Source organism: Clinocottus analis, unplaced genomic scaffold, assembly GCF_023055335.1.
Source record: "Clinocottus analis isolate CAN_PGR_092001 unplaced genomic scaffold, fCliAna1.0.p SCAF_7, whole genome shotgun sequence".
NCBI classification, from domain to species: domain Eukaryota; kingdom Metazoa; phylum Chordata; class Actinopteri; order Perciformes; family Cottidae; genus Clinocottus; species Clinocottus analis.
The window spans coordinates 1,660,258-1,683,432 of record NW_027176229.1 but is presented as its reverse complement, the minus strand read 5'-3'; the positions used below and the strand labels follow the sequence as shown (position 1 = coordinate 1,683,432).

Sequence of the window (23,175 nt, the reverse complement as noted above, 5' to 3'; positions counted from 1 at the left end):
ACTGAATTAGTTCAAGAAATATCAAAGGTTTGTGCTTTAGAGACATTTTATATGAATAAAAATGTGACATTGGTCTTATTTTATGAATCCAAATGAAGACAGATGTCAGCATTAATAAAGCAATCACATACTTCAGTTGCAGTTTAAAATAAAAACAATGCAGGAAGGCCACAGTTGAAAATAAAGCTATTTTATTGTCAATGCATTCAACGTGATTAGATAAACTATCAAGTAGTAAATTTCCGCAAAAGGAAGAAACACTGAAACTATTCCCCACTGACACAAAATATTACACTTTGTATTTCAAATAAAACAAATTATTTACATCGTTATGTATAGCCTGCATCTTAAAATCAATATTATTTAATAATACATGCACTCTGAAATATAGTCTGACATAATATCCCAATTTGTGGAAAAAAACAAACTTTGTGTGTTGCAAACCATGACGTGTGACTACATTTGTATTTCTTCTCTATATTTGCATTTATATGATATAAAATACAACTTACTGTACATTTACACATATTTAAATCTCTCCTTATTCTCAAACGTTTAAGTGCTTCATAAATAGATCCATTTTTTTGAAGTCGAAATGTATTTTGCATACACCCAAAACATGACATTTTGTACAGGGTGGTCGGGGAGGGGAGGTAAGTAAACGGGCCGAACAGGAAATAGAAGATCGTAGTCCAAAGTGAAAACAAGTGCACGGGGTGGTTTATTTGTATTTCTAGGTGGCCTATCTCCAGTTGTGCGGCTTGGATCCAAGTTGGAGGTTCGGGTGGGTGGGTGGGTGGTGGGGGCTGGGGATCAGAGTCCCTCCTCCTTATGAAAAAAGTCCATCCTTTAAAAGTCAGTTGTGGGAGGTCATGTGACGTGACAGGTGGTGCCGCTCCCGGAAGGACTCGTTGCAAATGGGGCACTTGAGTTTCTCCTCGCGCCGCCGCTTGACCATCGGCTCCATGGCGAACTCCTTCTTGTGGTGGGACCGCATGTGGTAAACCAAGTCTGAGGTCATGCGGAAGGAGGCGTTGCACTTGGCACACCAGTTCTGCGCCGGCAGGCAGAGCGAGGTGAAGGAGGGCGGCAGGAGGGTGAGCGCCGACGGCATCTGCAGCTGGATGGCCCCAGAGTTCTTGGGCCAGAAGGTGGTGGCGTAGACGAAGGGGTTCTGCTTGGCCATGCCGCCCGGCACGGGGCAGTTGGCTCCCAGCTCGGCGCCCTGCAGCTTGGCGGCGAGGTGGTCGGCCTGGTAAAGCCTGCTGGAGGAGATGGTGTCGCCCACTGTCGGGTGGCAGTCCAGCAGCTTGGTCGGCATTACCAGCGGCGAGATCTGGGAGAAGGAGCGCGATGGCTGGCTGAAGGCGCTCTTCCTCTCCCCACCACCGCCGCCTTGCTGGGTGACGGAGGTGAAGGCGCTGCCCATCGGTGAGGCCTGCGGCGGCTGGGTCTCCGACAGCACCTGCCGAATGTTGAGGTGCTTCTCGGACGGATTGCTGCTGGGGCGACCGCCGTCTTTGTTTTCCGAGTTGGCACTCTGGAGGTTTTTGCCGCCGCCATGGTGTTTGAGGTTCTGGGTCTGAGTCTTCTTGACCTCGGTGAAGGCGCTGCGCTTGCCCTGACCGAGTTCTGTAGGGCCTGGTGGGGAGAAGGACTTGTGGTTTTCCTCCAGGCCGTACGCCCCCCTGTAGTTCTGCGCCGACGTGGCGAGCTCGTCTTTCGACTTGGACGGCAGAAGGCTGGGCCCCCGGCGCTCCCGGTCCTCCACTTCTGAGAATTTCCTCTTCCCCGAGCTCTCGCTGCAGATCTCGGCCTCCTTGTCGCTGGGCGGGCTGGTCCGGTTGTTCTCTAGATCCCTGGCCAGGTTGTGAAAGTCTGTGGAGGGTTTGTTGGCGTCCTGAGTGCCACCGGCGCAGAAGCCCTCGGAGCGGCCCAGCTTGGGGCTGGTCCTGGTCGGGGTGGCGCTCGGTCGCTCAGCGCTGCTCTCCTTGCCGGGCTCCTCATCTGCCCCCGCGAGGCTCTGCAATCTTTTGGTGCAACGGAACCGGAGATGGGCCAAGAACGGGTACTCGAACTGGAAGCGCTGGCTGCAGTCCGGACACGAGTGCTGGGATGAACCTGCGGGAGAGAAGAAGATGGAAATTAAGATTTGATTGTAAAAAAAGAACATTCTCACAGATGAATCGTCCAGCGAGGACTCACCTTTGCTCTTGGCGGGCGCCCGGCTGGAGCTGAGCAGCAGCAGCTCAATGAGGTCTTTTCCGTACCAGACCAACAGCTCCTCGTCCTTCTCGATCCGGCGGAGCGAGCGGTACAGGAGTTGGCCGTTCTTCACGTAAGCCTCCAGGTTCTGCTCCTCTTTGTCCCGGGCGGACTGGACCAGCCGCAGCCACATCAAGCCCTCCGAAGTGCTGTTGGCCGCCGACGTGTCCACCTGAATGAAACGAGCGCACCCGTTAAATGATTGCTTCAGTGGCACAGCTCAAATTCAAATTCATTCAGGCAAAAAAATGTTGTTTTCAATACTGCAAATAAAGTCATTTAATTTCACCACACCCCTTCACACTACATATGTATTTAAATGTATTCAATTTCACTATTATTATTGTTTATAACTGCAAATTTGAAGCAAAATATTTGAAACAAAATTTGCAAACAAAAAGGACATGACATGCATTGGTCAAGACTGAATTATCACAACTCTGAATGATCTGTCTGGATGGGTTTTGTTGCAGAATGGCTTTTACTTCTTTTTTGTAATAATAAAACTGCAAATATCTACCAACATAACACTGCAGTGTTATTGCTCATGCATGTGGGATATTTTGCAAATGTCAGCTTCTTTATCCTGTTATATGCATAAAATAACCTGGACCTGAATCTGCAACAATATATTTGTTATATATTTGGATCTAAACACAAATAACTGGCCTGTTGAACTGGATGCATTTTTTTCATTTATTTTGTATTACACATTTCAAAACCCCTGCTGGGGCTTGCATTAGAACACAGTGAGTGCGCTGTAGAGACTCACCCGAAAGATGTACGGGGCTGTGCGCTTGTCGGTGGACTTCAGGGCGATGAAGGCGATGCTGTCATACAGCGACGTGTGGCTCAATACGCAAGGCCCGAAGATGGCGTTTTCTGGGATGTCACACGTCGTGAAGACGCTGGTGAAAATGTCCGTGAGACACTGCTGGACCGCTTTGGCGTCGCCGTCCCACACCAACTTCTGGGAGCTGGACTCCTCCATTTCACCCTGCAGACACATGGAGACGTCAGGGATCAGAGGCGGGATACAAAATAATACAAAATAAGACAACTGTTAGTAGAATAAAAATTTTTTATTAAAAAATCCCCTACATTTGAAATGTCACCATCGACCTGTAAACAATCGGTTTGGTGCAGCTGATGAATAAATCTCCTCTGCGGACAGATCGGGGGAACCAGCTGTCAGGGCGTCATTTGGGGGCCCGGTTCTTTATTTATTTCGGTCTTTCTTTCTCTTTTTTTTTGGCCATACTCTCTAATGAATTTAAACCCCGTAATAAGTTCATGACGGCATCCACGTCAGCATCCAGATGATGTGGTGTCTAAATGTTTTACATTTTATAGAAGAAGAAGAAGAAGAAGAAGAAGAAGAAGAAGAAGAAGAAGAAGAAGAAGAAGAAGAAGAAGGTAGCCAAAACCCCTGAATAAATCACATGTATTGTTAATATTTTAATTAGTCCCTATGATAATACAAATTTAAATTAAATTGTTTAAGACACAAGTCGTATTATGATATCATTAACCAGCCCGTCTCCAGTATTATAGTAATATTACTATTAAGCAATAAATAAAAGCATTAGCATTGGTATTAATATTCTTATTTGTATTAGCATTAGTGGGCCTCATTGCCATCGTCTGGTCAGCTGTAATTGTGGATAATTAAAACGAAACAAAATGACCCCATAACATTTTATAATATTATGTTTTTTTTCAATAGCTGTATACTCCTCATCGTGCTTAACATTGTGCTTTTTAAAAAATATATATATATATATATCGCATTCATTCTATGGATAATATGAATATAATAGCAAGGCTTTATATCTGTTTTAGTGTGCCACAAGATCCCGACATGACGCGTCTCGGTGCGTGTCCAAATGGAGCCGCGTGTCCAAATGTCTGGAGTGGATGTCAGAGTCGGTGGTTTCCTGTCGGCCAAACCTTTCTCTGCGCCGCCTCATTAGCATAATCCAGCACGTTCCCCTCCGAGACTGTAATTAAAGCAGCACGACCGCTTAATTATTTCTTCTCTAACCTCTGAATGTTTGCAGCGCGCGCCCTGCGCGTCACACGCAGCAGACACCTGCACCGGATGCGTGCTGCTTAGCCCCACAATGAGTAGCAATAAGTAATAATACCTATCTATTTATTACAAATAAAATTAAAAGCCTTGCAACGCCGAAGAAAACAAGTAATTAATTATTTTCTTAAATAAATGTTTTATTACCACATATGTGCTGTGATTATTACTGCACAAAATCTCTCTCACGTAGAGCATTACAAATTATAATAATTATCTTTTTTTAGAAGGGAGGAGAAGGAGGGTGGGGGGCACGAGCATTTTAATATTATATTATATGTATGATTTATTTTTTACGTTAAATTCTCCTGTTGGCCGTTTAGAAAAAGTCAAACACCACTCGAGCACCCCGCGACACAGTTTGCGCAATTATAACCTGTTCATTCCAAATGGAATCAAACACAGAAATCACCCAAAAGTTTAATTTTTTGTGCAAAATCAGGAACGCGCGGCGTGACGTTAGCGTGGAACTAAAAGAGATGGGAACAGATCCCCAATACCTTGTGAGGCGGAGGAGCGAGGCTCTCCTCGGGTTGCTCTGCTATCCTGCTTTCTTGCTAATAAATAATATTTTTTTAATAAGGGGGCGGGGGTGTTAAATAAATCGGGATAGTTGTAAAACAAAACCAAAAAAGTATTTTTCTTAATCCGTGTGATTTTGCAGCTTTCCCCCCACCTCCATGAGAGGCGCAACAGCAACAGAAAGGTTCTCTGTAGAACGCGTTTGCGCACGATGCGCGGCTCTCCGCGCAGCGCTACTGGATCTGTTTCCGGTACCGAGAAAGAATCCCTCCGGTTTTTTTTTCAGAGGGAAGAGAGACTGCACGAAACACGAGACAATGACACGCATCACGGGTCAGAGGAGAAGAAGAAGGTGCAGAGGGTTCGCACGTCCAGAAACTGCAGGGAAAGCAAGAGCCTCTCCATTCAAGGGGTGAGCGGGGAGGGGGGGGGGGGGGGGGGGGTGAGGGTGTGTGTGTGTGTGTGTGTGTGTGTGCGTGTGTGTGTGTGTGTGTGTGTGTGCGTGTGTGTGTGTGTGTAGGGGGGACCCATCTGCTGAAGCCGGGCTAGGCTGAAAAACTGTCCTAAATCAGGGCTGTGACAGATATGCGGTGTTTTTTGTGTGTGTGTTATTGTTGTTTTTTGGGGGAGAGGGTGGGAGGAGGGGGGGTAGGTAGTTTTTAAAGCGATGTGCGGCTGCACGTGCGTCTTGCAAAAGAGAAGGAAAAAAAAAAACTATCCAAACCCGCGCGCTGCTTCGCGGTGCACGAGGACCTACCTTAATGTAGCGATGAGAAGGAGCAATAATCCACAAAAAGAAGAACAAGCGATGCTGCGAATCCAGAGAAAGAAAAAACAACCTCGTTTGCGCCTCCGGGATAGAAGCAGAAGGAGCAGAAGAAGAAGAAGAAAAAGAAGAAGAAGAAGGAGCAGAAGAAGAAGGAGAAGAAGAAGAAAGCCACGGAAACAAGCAGGGGACGCGGCGTGATGGAGGTGATGGAGATGGTGGCGCTCCCGGTCCGCTCCGTAGTGTCAGTACATTTCCCCCCCCGGTGTGTGCGAGTGACAGCGCGGATGCTGCTGCTGCAGAGAGGCACCGACACTGGGAGTGAGCGGGCGGGGGAGAGAGAGCTGGACGGATAAAGGGAGACAGACGGAGAGAGAGAGAGAGGGAGGGTGAGAGAGAGAGAGAGAGAGAGAGAGAGAGAGAGAGAGAGAGAGAGAGAGAGAGAGAGAGAAAGAGAGAGAGGCGTGCAGATGGGCCCCGATGCTCTGTGGCTGACTGGCACACCGACACACACTTTTTGTTCGCGGCACATAATCTACCCAATGAGGCGTGTCACTCTGCGTCTCCTCCCTTTAACTCTTCACTCACCGCTGTCATCTGATGCGATTTATGGATGAAGAGCCATTATTATTGTAATTCTAATCACAATGGTTGCTGGTTGTGTTGGTATAAAGTGGCATCATGTTTAAAGGAAGACAAGTTGTTGCGCTGTTGCAGCAGGATGAGAGTAAAATGTTTTTGATTGTATTATTTTTATTTTTGTTATTATTTTCATGCAAACTTCCTTTTGCACACCCCAAAATGCAATAACATAAAATATATCAAATAGATAAATAAAATAAATAAATAAAAATATAATAAATGAAATTGGGGTGTCACTCACTTCTCAATATATTTAAATATATGCTAATTACATGGGCTTCCTTGTGCCTCTCCCCCTCCCCGGCCTTGCACGCGTGCAGACCGGCCCTGGTCCCGGGTCGCCCCCCCACTGTGTCTGTACTGTGTTCGGGCTCATTTAGGGGGCGCCAGTGTATAATCTGCTTTGAGTGAAGGCTCGTATGATGTTTTTTCTTCACACTGAAGTAGTTACACGTGTTTTATACTTCTTAATACTTACATCTGTGCTTGATTTATTGTGTGTTAAGCTGTTATATATTTTTTGCTTTCATCTATCTTGATTTGCAACTCACATGTGATGTAAAATGTAACTCAATGTAAGATATGAACTCTGACCACTGAGTCAAGAAGCAATGAGAAATCTTTTAACATTTAAACATTTAATTATATTTACCTTTTTTAGTGTTATATAGGTAATAATAAACATGAATATATGCAAATCATATATGCAAATCATTTCCAGGATATATATATATATATATATATATATATATATATATATATATATATATATATATGTATATATATATATATATATATATATATATATATATATATATATATATATATATATATCCTGTCCTAAATATCAAATGTTTTAACGTTTATAACCAATAATTAGTGTCCACCTTCCTGGATTGAGTGGTTTATTGCTGCTTTCTGCCAGGAAAACCCAAACACAGAATAAATAACATGTTATTAGATATTAAGTTGAACTAAACACATCCTGTCACACATTGTGTCAAGTGTCTCAAACGTTAACAAAATCAAAATAATCTCAGATAATATTTAATGGCTGACAAACTACAATGTTGAGGCACAACAAAAAATATGTTGTTATTTTTTAAAGACAAATCTAGTTTCAGAAGACAACTAACTGTTCATTTGAAATAAGACGATGAGATGTACAGGACGAGGGAGGTCAAAGGTCACAGGCAGAACAGCAGCATGAAGATGTGACCTGCTGCTGAAAGGAAGCAGGGAGGAAATAAAAGAAAGGGAAGGAAAGAAGGAAACATGAAGGGAAAGTGGTCAAAGCAGGAAGTCAAAGCAATCGCTTCTCCTCACTGCTAAAAGGTGATCCATGTTGAACTATTTCACAACCGTCTCTGTTTTATCTCAAAAAGGAAAAAAGAAAAGAAAATGTAGATACAATATTTAAAATGATTATAATTAATATTCATATATAAAAAAGAAAAAGGATACCGTGCAGATAGGCTGCATGCAACAGAAGAAAAAACAAAAGTCGAGGAGTCGTGCAGATGAGCTGAAGCAGCGCTGAGCGCTTCAGGGGTCGCTATCTTGTTTTTGCTCAAATCCTTTTTCATTGTGTGTGTGTGTGTGTGTGTGAGTGTGTGTGTGTGTGTGTTTGGACACACTGATGCACAAATCAAGGGGTGATAAAATCAAAGCATGGCAATGGTTCCTGAGTCTTTTGTTGCTTGTGAAAATAGAAAGTGGAGAAATTGACACATTTTGCTTTTCTTATCCAGTTATGTTAATGTTTTACTGAAAGAAGTCTAGTCTATACCCGAAATACATATATTTAAACAAGTGTGCGGCAGAATTCAGAGAAATGGATTCAGATTATTTTTTTTTAAACCAACTTTCCACGTGTCTCGTCTGCTCGCGGCTCTGCTGTGTGAAACGATTCATTTTCTTTCCTGTGATTTGATCTAAGAAATCTTGAGAAAGTAAAATACAAGCTGTGCAGTTTTAACAATCACTGTTCAAATATCTCTCTTGAAATTATAGAAAAGATGTGTGTGTGTGTGTGTGTGTGTGTGTGTGTGTGTGTGTGTGCGTGTGTGCATGTGTGTGTGTGTGTGTACATGTGTTCAAAGAGAGAGAGGGAGTGTGTGATGCTGCCGATGCTGTGTGTGTGTTTGCAGAGCAAGAGAGAGGAAGTGTGTGATGTTGCTGAGTGTGTGTGTCTTCACAGAGAGAGAGAGAGAGAGAGAGAGAGAGAGAGAGAGAGAGAGAGAGAGAGAGAGAGAGAGAGAGAGAAAGAGAGAGACAGAGAAAGAGACAGAGAGGGAGTGTGTGATGCTGCTGAGGGTGTGTGTATGTGTGTGTATGTGTGTGCATCTGTGTGTGCGTGTGTGTTTACAGAAAGAGGGAGTGTGTAACGCTGCTTAGGGTGTGTGTGTGTGTGTGTGTGTGTGTGTGTGTGTGTGTGTATGTGTGTGTGTGTGTGTGTGTGTGTGTGTGTGCGTGTGTGTCATCTGGATCATTTGACAGCTGTATGGTTTCTTGATTCCAACCATGAAGCCAACACTCTCATGTCTCCTCACTAAGCGACTTCACAGATAAAGTTGAGAAACACAAAGGGGGCGGGGCTATGGTATGTATCATGATTGGGATGAAAAAAGATAGCATTAAAAAAACTTGAAAAGCGTGAAAATTGACACTGAGATTGAGAAATATACCCTGCTGTAACAAAATGAACCCAATGATCACTGCGTGCGGGTGGCTTCTATCCGCTGACAGCCTAGCTGGCCACTCCCCCTTTGCCTCGACTTAGCCAAGATGGCGACCATTGAGCGCGAGAAGAGTCGGGCGTTAAACAATCCAGGTGCTTGCAGTGCATCGGACTTTTGCCGAACTTGGATTAGTGTTTACGCAGAACAGAAGCTCTGGCGGTGTTGTCTTCCTGGTTCCAACCAGAGCGAAATAAGAGATTTGCAGGCGGGATCCAAAGAACTTGAACATCGTTCATTGACCAAAGCCACCAGACATAGAAACTGTGGTTGAGCTCTTTGTCTAGGTTTAGCTCGTTAGCATTACACAGCGACGCCAGACTTCACGAGTTACGGAGTTTCCTTTTGGAAGAGAGGATTCGCCAAAACATGGAAATTAAACATAAAGGGTTTGCTAACCCTGGCGATAGCGATACATGGAGCTTCCACACCTCTGATTTGTATCCATTTTTTTAAGACTGTGAGTTTTACAGGGTGCTGTGAGTCATTAAGTCAAATGAAGGGCACTGATTTGACAAACCGCTGCATGCAGAACCAGCAGCAACATCCGGTTCGATGCCCCTGTCCGCCATTATAGGAAAGATCACTGCAGACCCGTCACAACCCGGACACAAGCTGTTCCACCTCCTGTCCTCTGGGGGGCGCTACAGAGCACTGTACTCCAAAACTTCCAGAAACAGAAACAGCTTCTTCCTACTGGCTGTCAGTCTGATGAACAGCTGATCAGTCACCTACATCTGCACCATCTGCATTTTTTTTTTTATTACTGGTGTCTTTATTGTCTTTTTTAAAATATATATCTTGTTTATTGTATATTGTGTATAAATACATAAAGCAAAGGGAAACCGGAGACAAATTCTATGTGTGCGTGAACACACACGGCCATTAAAGCTGATTCTGATTCTGATTAATTCAACTCTCGTTGTGCGACATCTTGTGGGAACAATCTTTGTGTTGATTAAAAAGAGAGCTCCTGACAGGAGTTCTTGAATATTACCTCATTAAACGTAAAAAAAATAAAAAAAACCTTTTTAACTTTGTGTTCAAGTTTCTCCCACTGATGCAAAATTCTGTGGAAATGATAAATTAATCTACACACACACACACACACACACACACACACACACACACACACACACACACACACACACACACACACACATTTTCATTCAACAGATTGCAAATTGCAGCTTTTTGCAAATGGATTCCAGCAGACAGACTCTGGCAGCGCCGCGTCCCGGACGTACTGTCTTCCTGTCACCGCGACTCATCAAATATTAGGCGTGTTTTGTGCTTCGGAGAAGAAGAAGGGAAAAAAAGAGGGAGGGGTGGGGGGATCCAGCTCTGGAGAGCAAAAGCATTGATCTGTGATGGGTAAACACATCACAGGGAGAGAAAAAACACAGAGTTATTGACCCAGATGTCAAAGTCCTCCGCTGTTGACTTGTTGACAGTTATTGTTTCCAACAAAGCTGTTTCATAAATCTCCCTCCACTTTGATACGTGGAGCGGAATATGTTTTACTTTTTTGTAATAGTCCGACGCGTGAATGAAATAAAGATGGGATATTTAGTTATTATTGTAATACATACCACACACTCTCTCTCTCTCTTTCTTTTCCTGAGCTGCGCTCACTCAGGTGCCTTTTAGGTGATCCTCAGGGTGATTCACGCATGTCAAGCATGAGGGTGTTAGTTAGTATGTCAACTAGCCACTGACTACACTCAACTTTAAATGAATCAATATCTATGTTTTCTTTTCTTTACCCCTCTGTGGGTGGTTGGAGTCGGAGGGCGTAAGGCGAACGGGCGAGAACACAAAAGGAGGTGTTTGTTTATGATTATACATGTTTATTTATTAGTTTATTTATACTTTATAACACAAAAATGTGGATGAACTTCAATATGGACGCATTTGTACTGAGCATCTATGTGTACATTTAATGTGTTTTTTTTTACAGCAGTAGAATCTTGCAAGAAATTTTTTTTATATCAACTTTTGGTGTGTTAAAACCTTTAGAGATTTTTTATATCATCAGTCTGCCTCTAATGAATGTAAGAAAGTCATCATCACAGTGTAACTGTAAAGTCTATATGCACTATCGGGCCCTCTGCATGCTCGGTGTCCGCAGCACGCATCTTCTCTCTGCTGAAGCAACACTCTGCACATGAGGAAGGAAACGTGTGAGCTGCTGCCGGCGCCGCTCAGCCTCACGGGCGCTCCTCCATGCTTGTGTGCTGCAGATAATCACGGTTCGTCCTCAGCACAGATAGAGTGTTTGTGTAAATTCCTCACTCATTGTGGAAAAGTCAATTTAATATCAAGTCGTCAGAAACAAGTTGAGTCAGTTTATCTGTGGAGCAGATGACAGCTTGTTAATGACATCCTACTTGAGCCGTTGTTTTCTTTACGCATTCAGCTATTTTGATATACATTTTTTTCGAGATCGTGTTATAAATGAGAAAAAATGAGTTTTTTACATCCATAAATGAACAAATCCAGAACATTTTGCACCAGTGTGGCAAAACCTCAAATCAATGCTTGCTTTAGAGTTCACCAGTGGATGCATTTAAGAGGTTGCAAAATAAGTAACATCCGCTGACACACAAATTGTGTTCATCCTGTCTGATTCTTCCTAGACCTTTGGGGGGTTGTTGTAAAGTAAGTCCAGATGCAATGGAGAAGAGTTAAAAAAAAAAAAAAAAAAGCAAGACATGCTGATGGAGAGTCAGTGAAAACCTTCTAGTGTATTTCCAATGGAGGGCAGAAGAGGAGAGGGAAGAAAGAGGCATAAAACGCAAAGAGAAAGTGTGGGATGTTTGTAAGTGTGTGTGTGTGTGTGTGTGTGTGTGTGTGTGTGTGTGTGTGTGTGAAAGAAAGACACACCAGACAAGGAGACAATTCCTGTGATAGTGGAAGAGGAACATGAAATCTGCTCATGTGACACAGAGGAGGAAGAACAGACAGCGGTATAAAAAAAACTAAAAAGGCCAAAAAATCTTTTTTGCTCAATTAAACACATTTTAAAAATACAACTGAATGTCAGTCCCGCCGCTTTCCCTCTAAATGATATAACACAACAGTGACTCAACCTTCAGCCGGTTCAGGGTACTTAAAATGTGCTGTTTAAATCCTCCTCTGTCACACGGGAAGTGATGTGTCTTTTGGCTCTTGTGTGGAATAAACAAGGACAACTGGGTAGTGAAGTAAGAGCCTACAAACAGATACAACAAATCAAGTTACTGTTTGTTTATAAGAAGGAAGAAAAAATACACTACCTGGCCAACAAAAAAGTCGCCACCCAAAAAAGGTCACACACTAATATTTGGTTGGACCGCCTTTAGCTTTGATTACGGCACACATTCGCTGTGGCATTATTTCCATAAGCTTCTGCAATGTCACAAGATTAATTTCCATCCAGTGTTGCATTAGTTTCTCACCAAAATCTTGTATTGATGATGGTGGAGTCTGACGCTGCACAAAGCTTCTCCAGCACATCTCAGAGATTCTCAACGGGGTTAAGGTCTGAACTCCATGTGTGAAAATGATGTCTCATGTTCCCTGAACCTCTCTTTCACAATTTGAGCCGGATGAATCCTGGCATTGTCATCTTGGAATATGCCGTTCCATCAAGGGAAGAAAAAATTCATTGTTGGAATAACCTGTTATTGCTGAACTTTGTCGTTGCTGAACCTAGACCTGAGCAACTGCAGCAACCCCAGATCATAGCAATGCCCCCACAGGCTTGTACAGTAGGCTGTAGTAGTTTCCAGGTGGAAACCTTTTTGGCCAGGCAGTGTGTATACATACATACGTTTGTTTCGAAAAGAGACATGGAGGTACACACACAAGTAACCAATAAATTGTGAAACTAAAAGTTCTTGTAACTTTGTTTTTCTCTTCACCAAACTTTTGTTTCTGGCTTTAGCCATGTTGCTAACGCTAACACTAGCAGCCAGAAACAAACATCTATGATTTATTGTCTGTTTGATAATCCAAACAATGAACACAATCTGTTGAGGTGGCATTCCTAAAAGAAGCAGCGGTGTTGTGTTTGTGACCAACAATAAACTTGGAAACACTAGCGGTGGGGAAAAGTACTTTTTTTTTGCCACTTTCAGACTGGAACTAAATATTTGGGAGCTGGTTTTAATGGTTTGTGTCATCAGGAGGAAACAATGGGTGCTGAGCTGAGAGCCACAAACCGGTGCAGACAGGTGGAGACATCAGAGTGTTTGGAGACAGACTAACACTTTGTTGGTTTTGGCATTTAATGAGATTTCATGAAAATAGAAAAATAAAGTAGAACTTGGACTGTCCTTTAATAACAAATGCTGCATGTTGACTCAACCAGCAAAGTAAATTACGTCAGGAAAAATTAAAAAAAACATTCTTTCCACCCACCAAATGCCACAAGAGTTGGGTTTGCTGTGACAATAAACCAATTCCACTCTGATTAAAAGCAATTAAAACCCTAATTTGTGCGATAGTAATGCACAATACCAAACAACATTAATGCATGAAAGTGGACTTTCCCCACTGGCAGTAATCCCCACATTTAGCTTTGAATTACCCCGAACGCTTTAATCCCCACACTGCACATTAAATGAACTTGTCGTTCCTTGTCCTCCCAGACATCAAATAGGTCTGGATAAAAATGAAGGGAAATTGAGAAGAAGAAAAAAATACTTACACAGAGGGGAACTGAAAAGGAAAGAAAAAAACTGGGAAGGAATGAATTAATAATGAGCCACTTTTATACCGGATCCAGCGATTATACAAATGGGGGAAACGGCCAAAAAATATTCTGTATGGCATATGGCACTTCAGCTGCCATATGTGCCAGTTTTCACAAAAATTGGCAATGACGTTCATGATGGTCAGTAGTAACTGCCAAAAACACAGCAAGGCCTGAACAGAGGGAGAGAGAGGGAGGGAGAGAGAGAGGGAGGGGAGTAATGCTTCAATAGCTTTGTTGGCTGGCTTGGACTCTTCTCTCCACAGCTTCTGGTGCTCCAACTACAAAGAGAAGAGAGACAGAGGGAGAGGAAGAGAAAGAGAGAGAAGGCCGAAGAGGGGGAAGAAAGACAGACAAAGAGAAACCGTCTGTGTTCAGAGATCAAGAGACATTTTTGTTTTACCTCTGTTCGGTTTCGTTTGGTCAGGTCATTACGGTGCCACTTGCTTCTTTTTTTCTTCTTTCCGTGGGCCCGGCTGCTGTGCATGTGTCTGATTGACAAGCCGAGCTGCAATTGTACATTAGCTTGTAAAAGAGAAAGCTAAATCGTGAGGTGCAAATTGTCACACAAGGGGAAGCAATAAGAGATGTCTCTTTGTATTCATGTTTCCAACGGTTGCATTTTGTGGAGGGGACATGCAGAGGTAGAGACGGAGAACAGTGGGGGGTTTTTTATTTGGCAGATTCCGTGAAAACATCCCGCCTCACATCCTGAGACGCTGAAAGTAGAGACACCTCGAAATCAATGGAGTCCTCTCCTCTTTTTATTTAGTGCCAACCTGAATGGACGACTTTGTGCAAACACTAATTGCAAGTATCATGTGCTCCATCCGCAATATAAACCATCCAGACTAAAATGTCTTAATGCCTGTAGTAGCGAAAAGGAAACATGTGAAGGAGCTAAATGTAAAACCCTGGATCCTCTGGGCAAAACCCAGCTGCTTGTCCTGAAGTAATTTTGGAGGACTTTCACTCAAGGGGTCAGATGCTGGTGTCCCAAAGTGTTATTAAGTTATTTTGAAGTTACTTCTTCACAGTTGTTGTTTTTTCACGTTTTCTGTACTCATTTGAACTTAGTTCACATACCTTTTTCAAGCTAAACCGTGATGTTTTTTTTCTTCTTCTAAACCTAACTAAGTGGATTTGCTGCTTAAACCCAACTGTGGCATGAAATTCAAAAAGAAAAGTAAAAAATAAAAGGTGACATCATTTTTAAAAATACAAAAACAACATTGACAAGGAAGAAGCACATACACGTGTCAGAGATAATCTAGCTAATTTGAAAAAAAAATTGTGGAAATTAAAGCAAAAATTATTTGTTTTTGTCACACAATGACGATAAGATACCACGTGATACCAACGCCGTCATATGATTGGTTCAAATGTCTGATATCTTCCACAAAGCAGACAAACAAAACATTATGTTGGACTGGTCAAAAACATGTTCTTCTCATCCAGTTGGTATGGAGCACTAAGCCCTCCAACACAGCGCTGATGTCCTTTAGGAGAATCTCTGTCATGTAAATAATGTTCGTTTGTTGCTTTTCAACTAAATTACCAGAAGCTGAGAAAACAGCCAGTGGTGTGCACCAACGGTCATTATTTTTGGGGATGTCTTTTAAAGGGGTCGGTTATTTGCGTCCAACTTCCAAAAATGCTTTTTAATAAAAATCTTGCCTGCTTGTTGCTCTGGACAAACCCATCCAAAACAAAGGGACCACACAGGGCCATCTTTTCCCCTTCTGGGGCGTATATACGTTATCCCTCCCCAAAAAAGTGACAAAAACATCTCCGTCGCCTCGGACGGGAGTGTCCCAGAAGAGTGAAGAGGAGCGACTGATGAGGGAAGGAGGGGGGAGGGGGGTCTTCTCCAAAACCTGTGCCGCCCCGCGCTGCCACCTCCACCCTGGGCGAGCTGCCAGAGCCGCTCAAGGCTCCGAGCTGCACTGAGCCGCCGTGGCGTGGCTTAATATTCCAGGTTCCTCTGCCCTCGAGGCATCCACCCGTGCACACAACTCAGCACACGACAAAAAAAACACACACACACACGCAACATAACACTCTTTGAGAGGAGAGCTGCGCGTCTGCCTCTGTCTGGGCAGGGCACAAAAAAAAAAGTCCTCTGAACTCGAATGCTCCGCTTTGTCTTCGCTCTCCGTGTCTCATGTAAAGCGGGATGATTCAAAAAGACTGAAACCCCCAATTTTTAAAAAAAGTTTGTTTGTAAATCTGTCACGCGGCAGTTGTCAAACACGATAAAGTAAATACAAACATTACTGTAATTGGTGCATTCAAACAGAAAAGTAAGTGTGGCATTAAGTATCACGTATGGATGTATCAATTTGCACAAGAAACCTTCTCGGGAACACAAATAGTCTCCTCGGGGGTCCAGGTATTGTTATTATGATAAACTATTCAAAATGTGTCCGTATATTCTGGTGCAAACAGACATCTTTTTGGCTGTTATCCACTTTTAGAGTGAAAACAGATATTTAAAATGATCTTTTGATCATTCTTTGAATTAAATCCTAAAAGATCTTTAAGTTGAAAAGTGTGGCCGGACCAATTGGAAAAATTCGGTTGCACAGAGAATTGAAAACGGTCGTTTTTAAACCTTTCCTAAGTTTGTTTAATTTTTTATTACAATTTAATAATTCTAATATAATTCAAAGCTAAAATCAGAGATTAACCTCCCAACTGGAATATTTTAAATGTGGCCTGAGAATGGCCTTTTACTCACACTGCGCTGTGTGTGTGTGTGTGTGTGTGTGTGTGTGTGTGTGTGTGTCTGTGTCTGTGTACAAGAATAATTGAGTACAGAAATGTTTAATACTATTCTAAAATACCATGCACTTAAAAAAAAAAAACTACAGTAGATAACGTCACCACAAATCCGCACCAACAAATGAAAGAGGTTTAAAATCTCTTTTCTTCCGTCGTCATTTCGTTTGGAAGTCTGCTTCTTCTCCCAGCCGCACCATTGGTTCCAGTAGCTACGTCTCGGCGTCCCATTGGTTGAAAGCAATGTCCGTTAAAAGGTGAGAGCTCAACTTGTTGCAGGTATTTAGAGATAGAGTCAGAGAGGGTTTAGTTCTGTCCCGCTGTCTCTCTCTCTCTGCACATTCCCAGCCCTTCATGAACACTTTGCCATCAGTTTGCGTTTCTACCCACAATTCATAGCAATATCGCACAGAGAACGCAATGCCGGGGGGGGGGGGGGGTGGGGGGGGTGGGGGGGTACATTGGGGTTGGACCAATAATCAGTTTGACACAGAATAAATAACACAATTTGTAGGACATACCAAACACAACTATGTATAAAGGTAAAGCAAGTTAAACTATTTCACACACACACTTTATGTTGTGCTTCTTCAACAAACTAGAACACATTAAGCAACACAAGTCGGTACTTGTGGCCTCCCAGTGTTTCATCTCACGGCCCGCACAGTCTGTGGACGCCAGTACTCAGGTGCACAGGCGCCGTTGAGCACGGGAGGATAAAGCGTCGCCACATCACACTGATAGTCCTGCGTGAGCAAGCGCTCATGTCGCCCATTTTAATGTTAAACTTCTGTTTGAAATTGTTTCGGGAGGGGACTGTTTTGATGTAGCCGAGAGCAACAAAACAAAAAAAATATAAAAAACTTCGAGATGAAGATGACAAATGATGTGGAATGCCTTGAGGAGAGGCTGTCAGCAACATCCCCCCCCCCCCCCTCCTTTAAACACCCCTAAGAACCTGCGGTGGGCCGGGCCGGCTGCATGGCCGCCGCACAAAACAGCGAATCAAAGCCCCCTCAGCAGCAAACACTCAGCCGGGGTCCCGCCAGGCGGCGAGCAGAGCAGGGCGTGTGTGCGTGTTTGTGTTTAAAGCAAAGAGTGGGACACAGCTGCTGAGTGGAGGGCATTGGAAAAGTGTGTGCGTGTGTTTGTGTGCGTGTGTGTGTGGCCGCTCTCACACTCCCTGCACGGGGAGAGCTCTGCTTTGCATCAAAGTTTCAAAGTGTGAGAGAGAGAACAGACAATCAGGGGGTAAAAGGCTGGCTGACAGAATTCAAAATACAAAATTCAAACCCGTGCGGACTGTGAAGACAGAACCTGTCCGGTGAGAAATATTCAAAAAGCAAATTTGAAAAAGGTGTCTGTTTAATGAGCTGTTTTGACAGCAACACAAAAGAGGCCTTAGCAAGGAGGACGATGAGGAGGAGGAGGAGGAGGAGGAGGAGGAGGAAGACCTCCAGCGTGGACGTTCTAATGATTGTGGCAGCACAGAACAGAGCTGTGCGGCACAGATGCAGCGATAACGGAAGTGACACGTTTTCGCCACATTGTCGCTCTGGCTCCGGTCCGGACAGGAACTCACGCAGGAATTCATCTGATTTTAAACAATAAAATAAATCACAAGTTGCTGCTGTGAGCACTGGCTGAAAATCAACGTAGCGTGAATTCTGAAGGATAAAAGGAGGCTAATTATTATTCATGGGTATCAGGCTCTTTTACAGCAGAGTGTGAGTTTCTCCACCAGATTTCCAGACCAGTTATCAAGCTTTAAACATTTAATTAAAACAATTAACGGCATTAAAATGTTCGGTTTTCACAGTCGATGTTCCAACAACAAACTCAAGTTCCGCAGGATTCAAACGGGTGTTTCAGTTTACAAGTGATCGTGTTATCTGGTGACTCTCAGCCAGACGCGTCTGTGGACACTCGTCTCTCTCAAAACTGAATGAAGGCTCTTACAAGGATGCCTACATGATAACTAGCCACTAGTCTATTTTAAAGTCTTTCTACAATAACATAGGAACATAAAGACCAAACATTCAGACATCAGCCCCCAGTTTATCTGCCTGGGCTCTCCTCTGCAGATTCCCTCGCTTTGTGACGCGTTTGTAAAGCCACTGTCATGACCACTTCAACGACTTGCAACACAATGCCTCGTGGTGAAAAATACAGTGAAATGTCCAAAAACCTTATCCTCTATTTGTTGCTTGCACTTTTTCCCTGAATTTTATCACAACTCCTGTTTTTCTTCCGATCATTGATGTTGCACCGTCTGTCGCCCCACTGACTGCAGGGTCCAGGCCACTCCACCCGGTCCAGCGCTTCAACGAGAGCGCTAAACAAGTCATTGGCTGGAGTGGCGTCTGTAATGGGGATCAACTTAAGGAACTTCTCAGGGACCACCAAACTCTCATCAACACCACGAATAAATACGGCCAGTTGAGCAACATCTTCAGTGATGTCAGTGCTCTCATCGATTGCAACTGGAAATGTTACAAATGACTTTACTTTATGCTCCTTTTGGCAGAAATCGTATCCGTCATATTATTCCTCGTTAAGCTAATAGTGGCATAAAGCCTGACACTTAAATAAAGAAGTAGAACATTTTTAACAGTTATCTGGGGGGTCGAGCTGGACCCTCTGGCAGGCCGGATCTGGTTTCTATCTGGACACTAAACACTTGGCCACTTGGTCACTGAGTCACTTTGTTTCGGTTGCATTCGCCCTCTTCAGTGCTCCATGTTCTTACGAAGCTTGACGAGCCGTTGCACTCTAACAAACTGTAAAAATTGTCAAAAAGCAGAATTTCCACCATATTAAACTTCAAATAAAATGCTTTGTGTTTCTCTGCTGCATCTGCAAACATGTTGACATGCTTATGATTTTTCTTTTTCTTTCATGGGCTTGAAGCTGCGCGCAAGTTTGCTTTACAACACAACGAGAAGGCTTTTTTAAAAACACATATACTCTATACAAAAATACAAATATTTTTTTTTTACAGCTCACACATCACTTTGAGTCCTATAAATCATACAAATTGTTTCAGTACCATATGGCTTGCAGGATTTCAGTGGTGGCAATAATTAATAAGGAAATAAATCCCTCTGGACTTCCAGTGATGCCTCGCAGGGAGCTAAAGGGGCTGAGGGTTAAGGGGGGCGCGCGGGGGGACGGGGCACCATCCCGGGACATGCCGGCAGTCACCAGGGATCCTTTAACTCTTGACCCTGGTTGACATGGATAACCATGTCTGACCATAATCGCTTTGAAGCCCCCCTCTCCTTCAAGACGTTTAAGCCGAGGAAAGGACACTGCCCTTAATGAGTGACCCCTGGTTTTTAACGAAGCGCCGCATCCCCCTCCTGCCCCCCCTCCTCAGGGCACCTTATTCCCCCGGACTCACTCTGGGGTCACGCACCCGCGGCTCGTCGACCCCATTCTCTGTCACGTCAGTGGCCTGAGCAGACGGGCGTCATCCTCCACACTTTCTACATCGGTGGGGGGGAAGGTTGGGGTGTCGGGGGAGAAGGAGGGGGGATTTCAGAGCAGATTTACCTCATAACCACCAACATCCTCCCCTCTGCTCTCTGGGGAATCCCCTAATTCCCACTGTGATCTCCTTTGTCTTTGTTGTTGTCTGAGGCTGGCACGCATCCCTGAACCACCAGTCCCTGTTTGTCTTATGTGGGGGTGGGGGGTATGGAGGAGGGGGGGGGTGCAAGGCTTTCTGGAGCAAAGAATGTGCAACGTGTTAGTAGGATGCCTGCCAACAGAGAGGACGTCTGTATGTGGGACCGAGTTTTTAATTGGTCTCATATTCTTGGCCTCAAGTGTGCCGAGATTGAAAGCGAGTGTGCGAATGGATTAAAAAAAAAGAAAAAAAGGCATCAGAGTGTGGAAGGGTTGAGAGAGAAAGACTCAATGCAAATTGTTTGCTTTCAAGCAAAACTTTTAAGAGTCAAAAATATGATGAAAAATAATACCTGCAGAGCAGTTGTGACATGATTCATGAGCAAATGAAGCAATCTGCTGTAATTGGGTAAGGGTTGGAGGGGTGGAGGGTTATTCAACCTCACTGTTTGCACACAAAAAAACGGAAGCAGCGCTCAACAAACTGCCCCGAGGGAAGGAGAAGGGAAAGATTTCCGGGGGAAGCAGCAAATGTTTCACCGCTCATCCGAGAACGTGACCCGCTGAAATGTTTGGCCTCGGTTCGAGCTTGTTAAACACACACACCTCCCCAACCCCCTTGTTCTTGAGTGGCGTTCGGTGCTAAACTAACGTGACTTGAGGCTCAGGCACTGCAGCTCAACGTCCGGCTAAATATTGCTGAGATTGGCCTCCCGAGTTTGCTGGTATCTTGTAAGTGTACTCATTTAATCCCGCCGCCTCTGACCGCACATCCATCGCGGCACTCATTACTGTCACAGCCCTTTAATATTAGATTAGTGACCCTTTGGAAATTAGAGGATGACCAGAGGAGGAGGCCGGAGTGACTGCCAGTAGGGATGTGCAGGGGTTATTGGTCCACCCATCCATCCAAACCTCTTATGTTCGCTTGTGGGAGAGAAAAAGAAACGGACACCGTGGCCCGCAACTCATGTCATCCTATGTGGCCCGTAATCGCATTAAAAGTTCACGCAGTAGTCCGAGACACTGTCCTTAAAGGGGGATCCCATGTGAAGGGAGGCACTGGTGTATGTTACAGGGACACGACTCCGGGCGGAGATGGAGGCTCGTTACAGCTGATGGTCCCGTGGAGGCTCACGACGTGATGTGAAGACGCCGGCGGCCCTTTGGACAGAAGATACGCTGAACTGAACGCGTAATATCTGACAGGCCTCCAACTCTGGAAAGAGGTTTCACTCCCTGACAAATGTTCATATACAGTAGAAAGCTGATGAACCAAAACGTTGATGCCACATTAAGGACTTTGAATGCAATGCAACCCAAACTGATTATTATATATATTTAAATGATATAAAAATAAATAAAACATACTGTATCTTTTACTTTGCAATCTCAAATTGTTTCGTCTAAAGTTGATTGTAACTGTACTGAGCATGAATGTTAAATGCCACAATTAATATTTGTGTCATTATTTGACATGCTCGTTTACAGACTATGACAACTAATTTTCTTTTGGTTTTACTCTCCATTGGAACTAATAGGTTTGGGTTCAAAGTTATTTATATTGCCGTTTTTAAAAAAAAAGATTTCATGGTTTTCAAGTGGACTCATTCTGTTTGGGTTGTTTTTGCCTCCAGCACTTTTTCTTTTTATCAGGTCTCGGTTGAGATGTGACATTTTTACTATACTATGACTTGTGTCTTTTTGATACTTGATGTTGCAGTTTAAGCTAATCCCTTCCTGGTTCGAGCTCCATTCCTAAAGATGCGACATCATGACATGACATCAGATGTTTTTTTTAACTCCAGGATGTTTCCTTATGCTTTTGTTGACCTCTGACCTGCCATATCATATACCTTCTCTGTCAGGTCAAACTCTCAACTTCACCATCAGTAAAATATACAGGATTCACAGCAGCATAGGGTAAAGTGCAAACATGAGACATAATAAAAAATAAGTATTATAAATAAGCAAAAAAAAGTTAATAATCCACCTTAACGGAAATATTATATATACAGACAGAATAACTATTATAAGTATTTATTGCACAGTGTATTTAAGTTTGTTTCGTGGTTCTGCAGCCTGACAGCAGCAGGAAGCTCTGCTCCCAGTTACCATGAAATTCTTATATTTGTGGACGATCATGGTCCCCAGAAAAGTAACTACAATGTGTTTTGTGACATCCTGGCTCTTCTTATAGTGAGGTCTAACACCTTTCGACCTTGTAACACTGTACGCTCTGAATCAATTCAACACAAAAAGAACTGGTTAGAAAACTGGAACAGGCCGATAAAGAGATGAAGATAATAACAACCGAAGGCAAATACGAGGGAGGAATAACAATACAATGCCATTGTAGATGAAGTAAAGCTAAAAGTTCCCAGAAGAAACAAACCCTTCCTAAACTACAGTCCGTCATTGTTGCTTTTTTCTTTCTGTTTGTTTCGCTGCTGTCAAGGTTACGAGAGTTGACACAATCTTTGTGTTTCCTGTCCTCTAAAACAAACATGGCATGGATATTCATGACTGCTCCGATCCTTCTTACAACATGTGTTTTCTCTCACTCAGGCTTGGCGGAGACGGAGCACGCCGAGGTTATTGATTACACTTCATGAGATCTGCGGGGAGCAGAAGACCACTTGTGTCTCAGCCAGTGTGTCTTAGCTCATGTGAGGAGTGACTCCCCACATCAACACTGTCAGTTCGTCACAGCGGGGGGAAATTTTCTGTCAAATTCTGTCCAAGATTATTCTCAATTATTGGCTCGGTCTTGTACTTTTCGAGCCTCAGGAAATGAAACCAGAGGGACAGATAGATATTTCCTTTCAAAACGGAATGTTCCCAGCACGTCTTGATTGGTCTGTAGTTTATTCGCACCACACAGCTCTTTGAATAGCACAGAATGTTTCCATTGATCAAAACCATTGAAACTGCCTCGGTGGAAGTCTGCACTCTTCAAGAGCCTTTTTTTGAGCTGCATTCTCTCTCCTGGCCACCAGGGGGT

The 23,175-nt window shown here is 43.6% G+C and overlaps 1 protein-coding gene across 1 annotated transcript; it reads right to left on the bottom strand.

Moving 5' to 3' along the window:
• Positions 1-768: 768 nt before the first annotated feature.
• On the bottom strand, positions 769-6,099 carry prdm8b (PR domain containing 8b). Its single transcript, XM_068605308.1, has 4 exons — positions 5,634-6,099; positions 3,038-3,262; positions 2,206-2,437; positions 769-2,121 (listed from the first exon to the last, which is right to left on the bottom strand). The coding sequence occupies exons 2-4, from the start codon at positions 3,254-3,256 to the stop codon at positions 857-859; spliced, it is 1,716 nt and encodes a 571-aa protein (XP_068461409.1). The 5' UTR covers positions 3,257-3,262; positions 5,634-6,099; the 3' UTR covers positions 769-856.
• Positions 6,100-23,175: the final 17,076 nt, after the last annotated feature.

What these genes read in the sequence shown, in the direction of transcription:
- prdm8b (XM_068605308.1), bottom strand. Translation starts at nt 3,256, where the DNA reads ATGGAGGAGTCCAGCTCCCAGAAGTTGGTGTGGGACGGCGACGCCAAA. An exon ending in CAGCCCCGTACATCTTTCGG is followed by an intron (nt 2,438 to 3,037) that starts GTGAGTCTCTAC and finishes CGTTTCATTCAG; the next exon opens with GTGGACACGTCGGCGGCCAA. An exon ending in GGCGCCCGCCAAGAGCAAAG is followed by an intron (nt 2,122 to 2,205) that starts GTGAGTCCTCGC and finishes TCTCTCCCGCAG; the next exon opens with GTTCATCCCAGCACTCGTGT.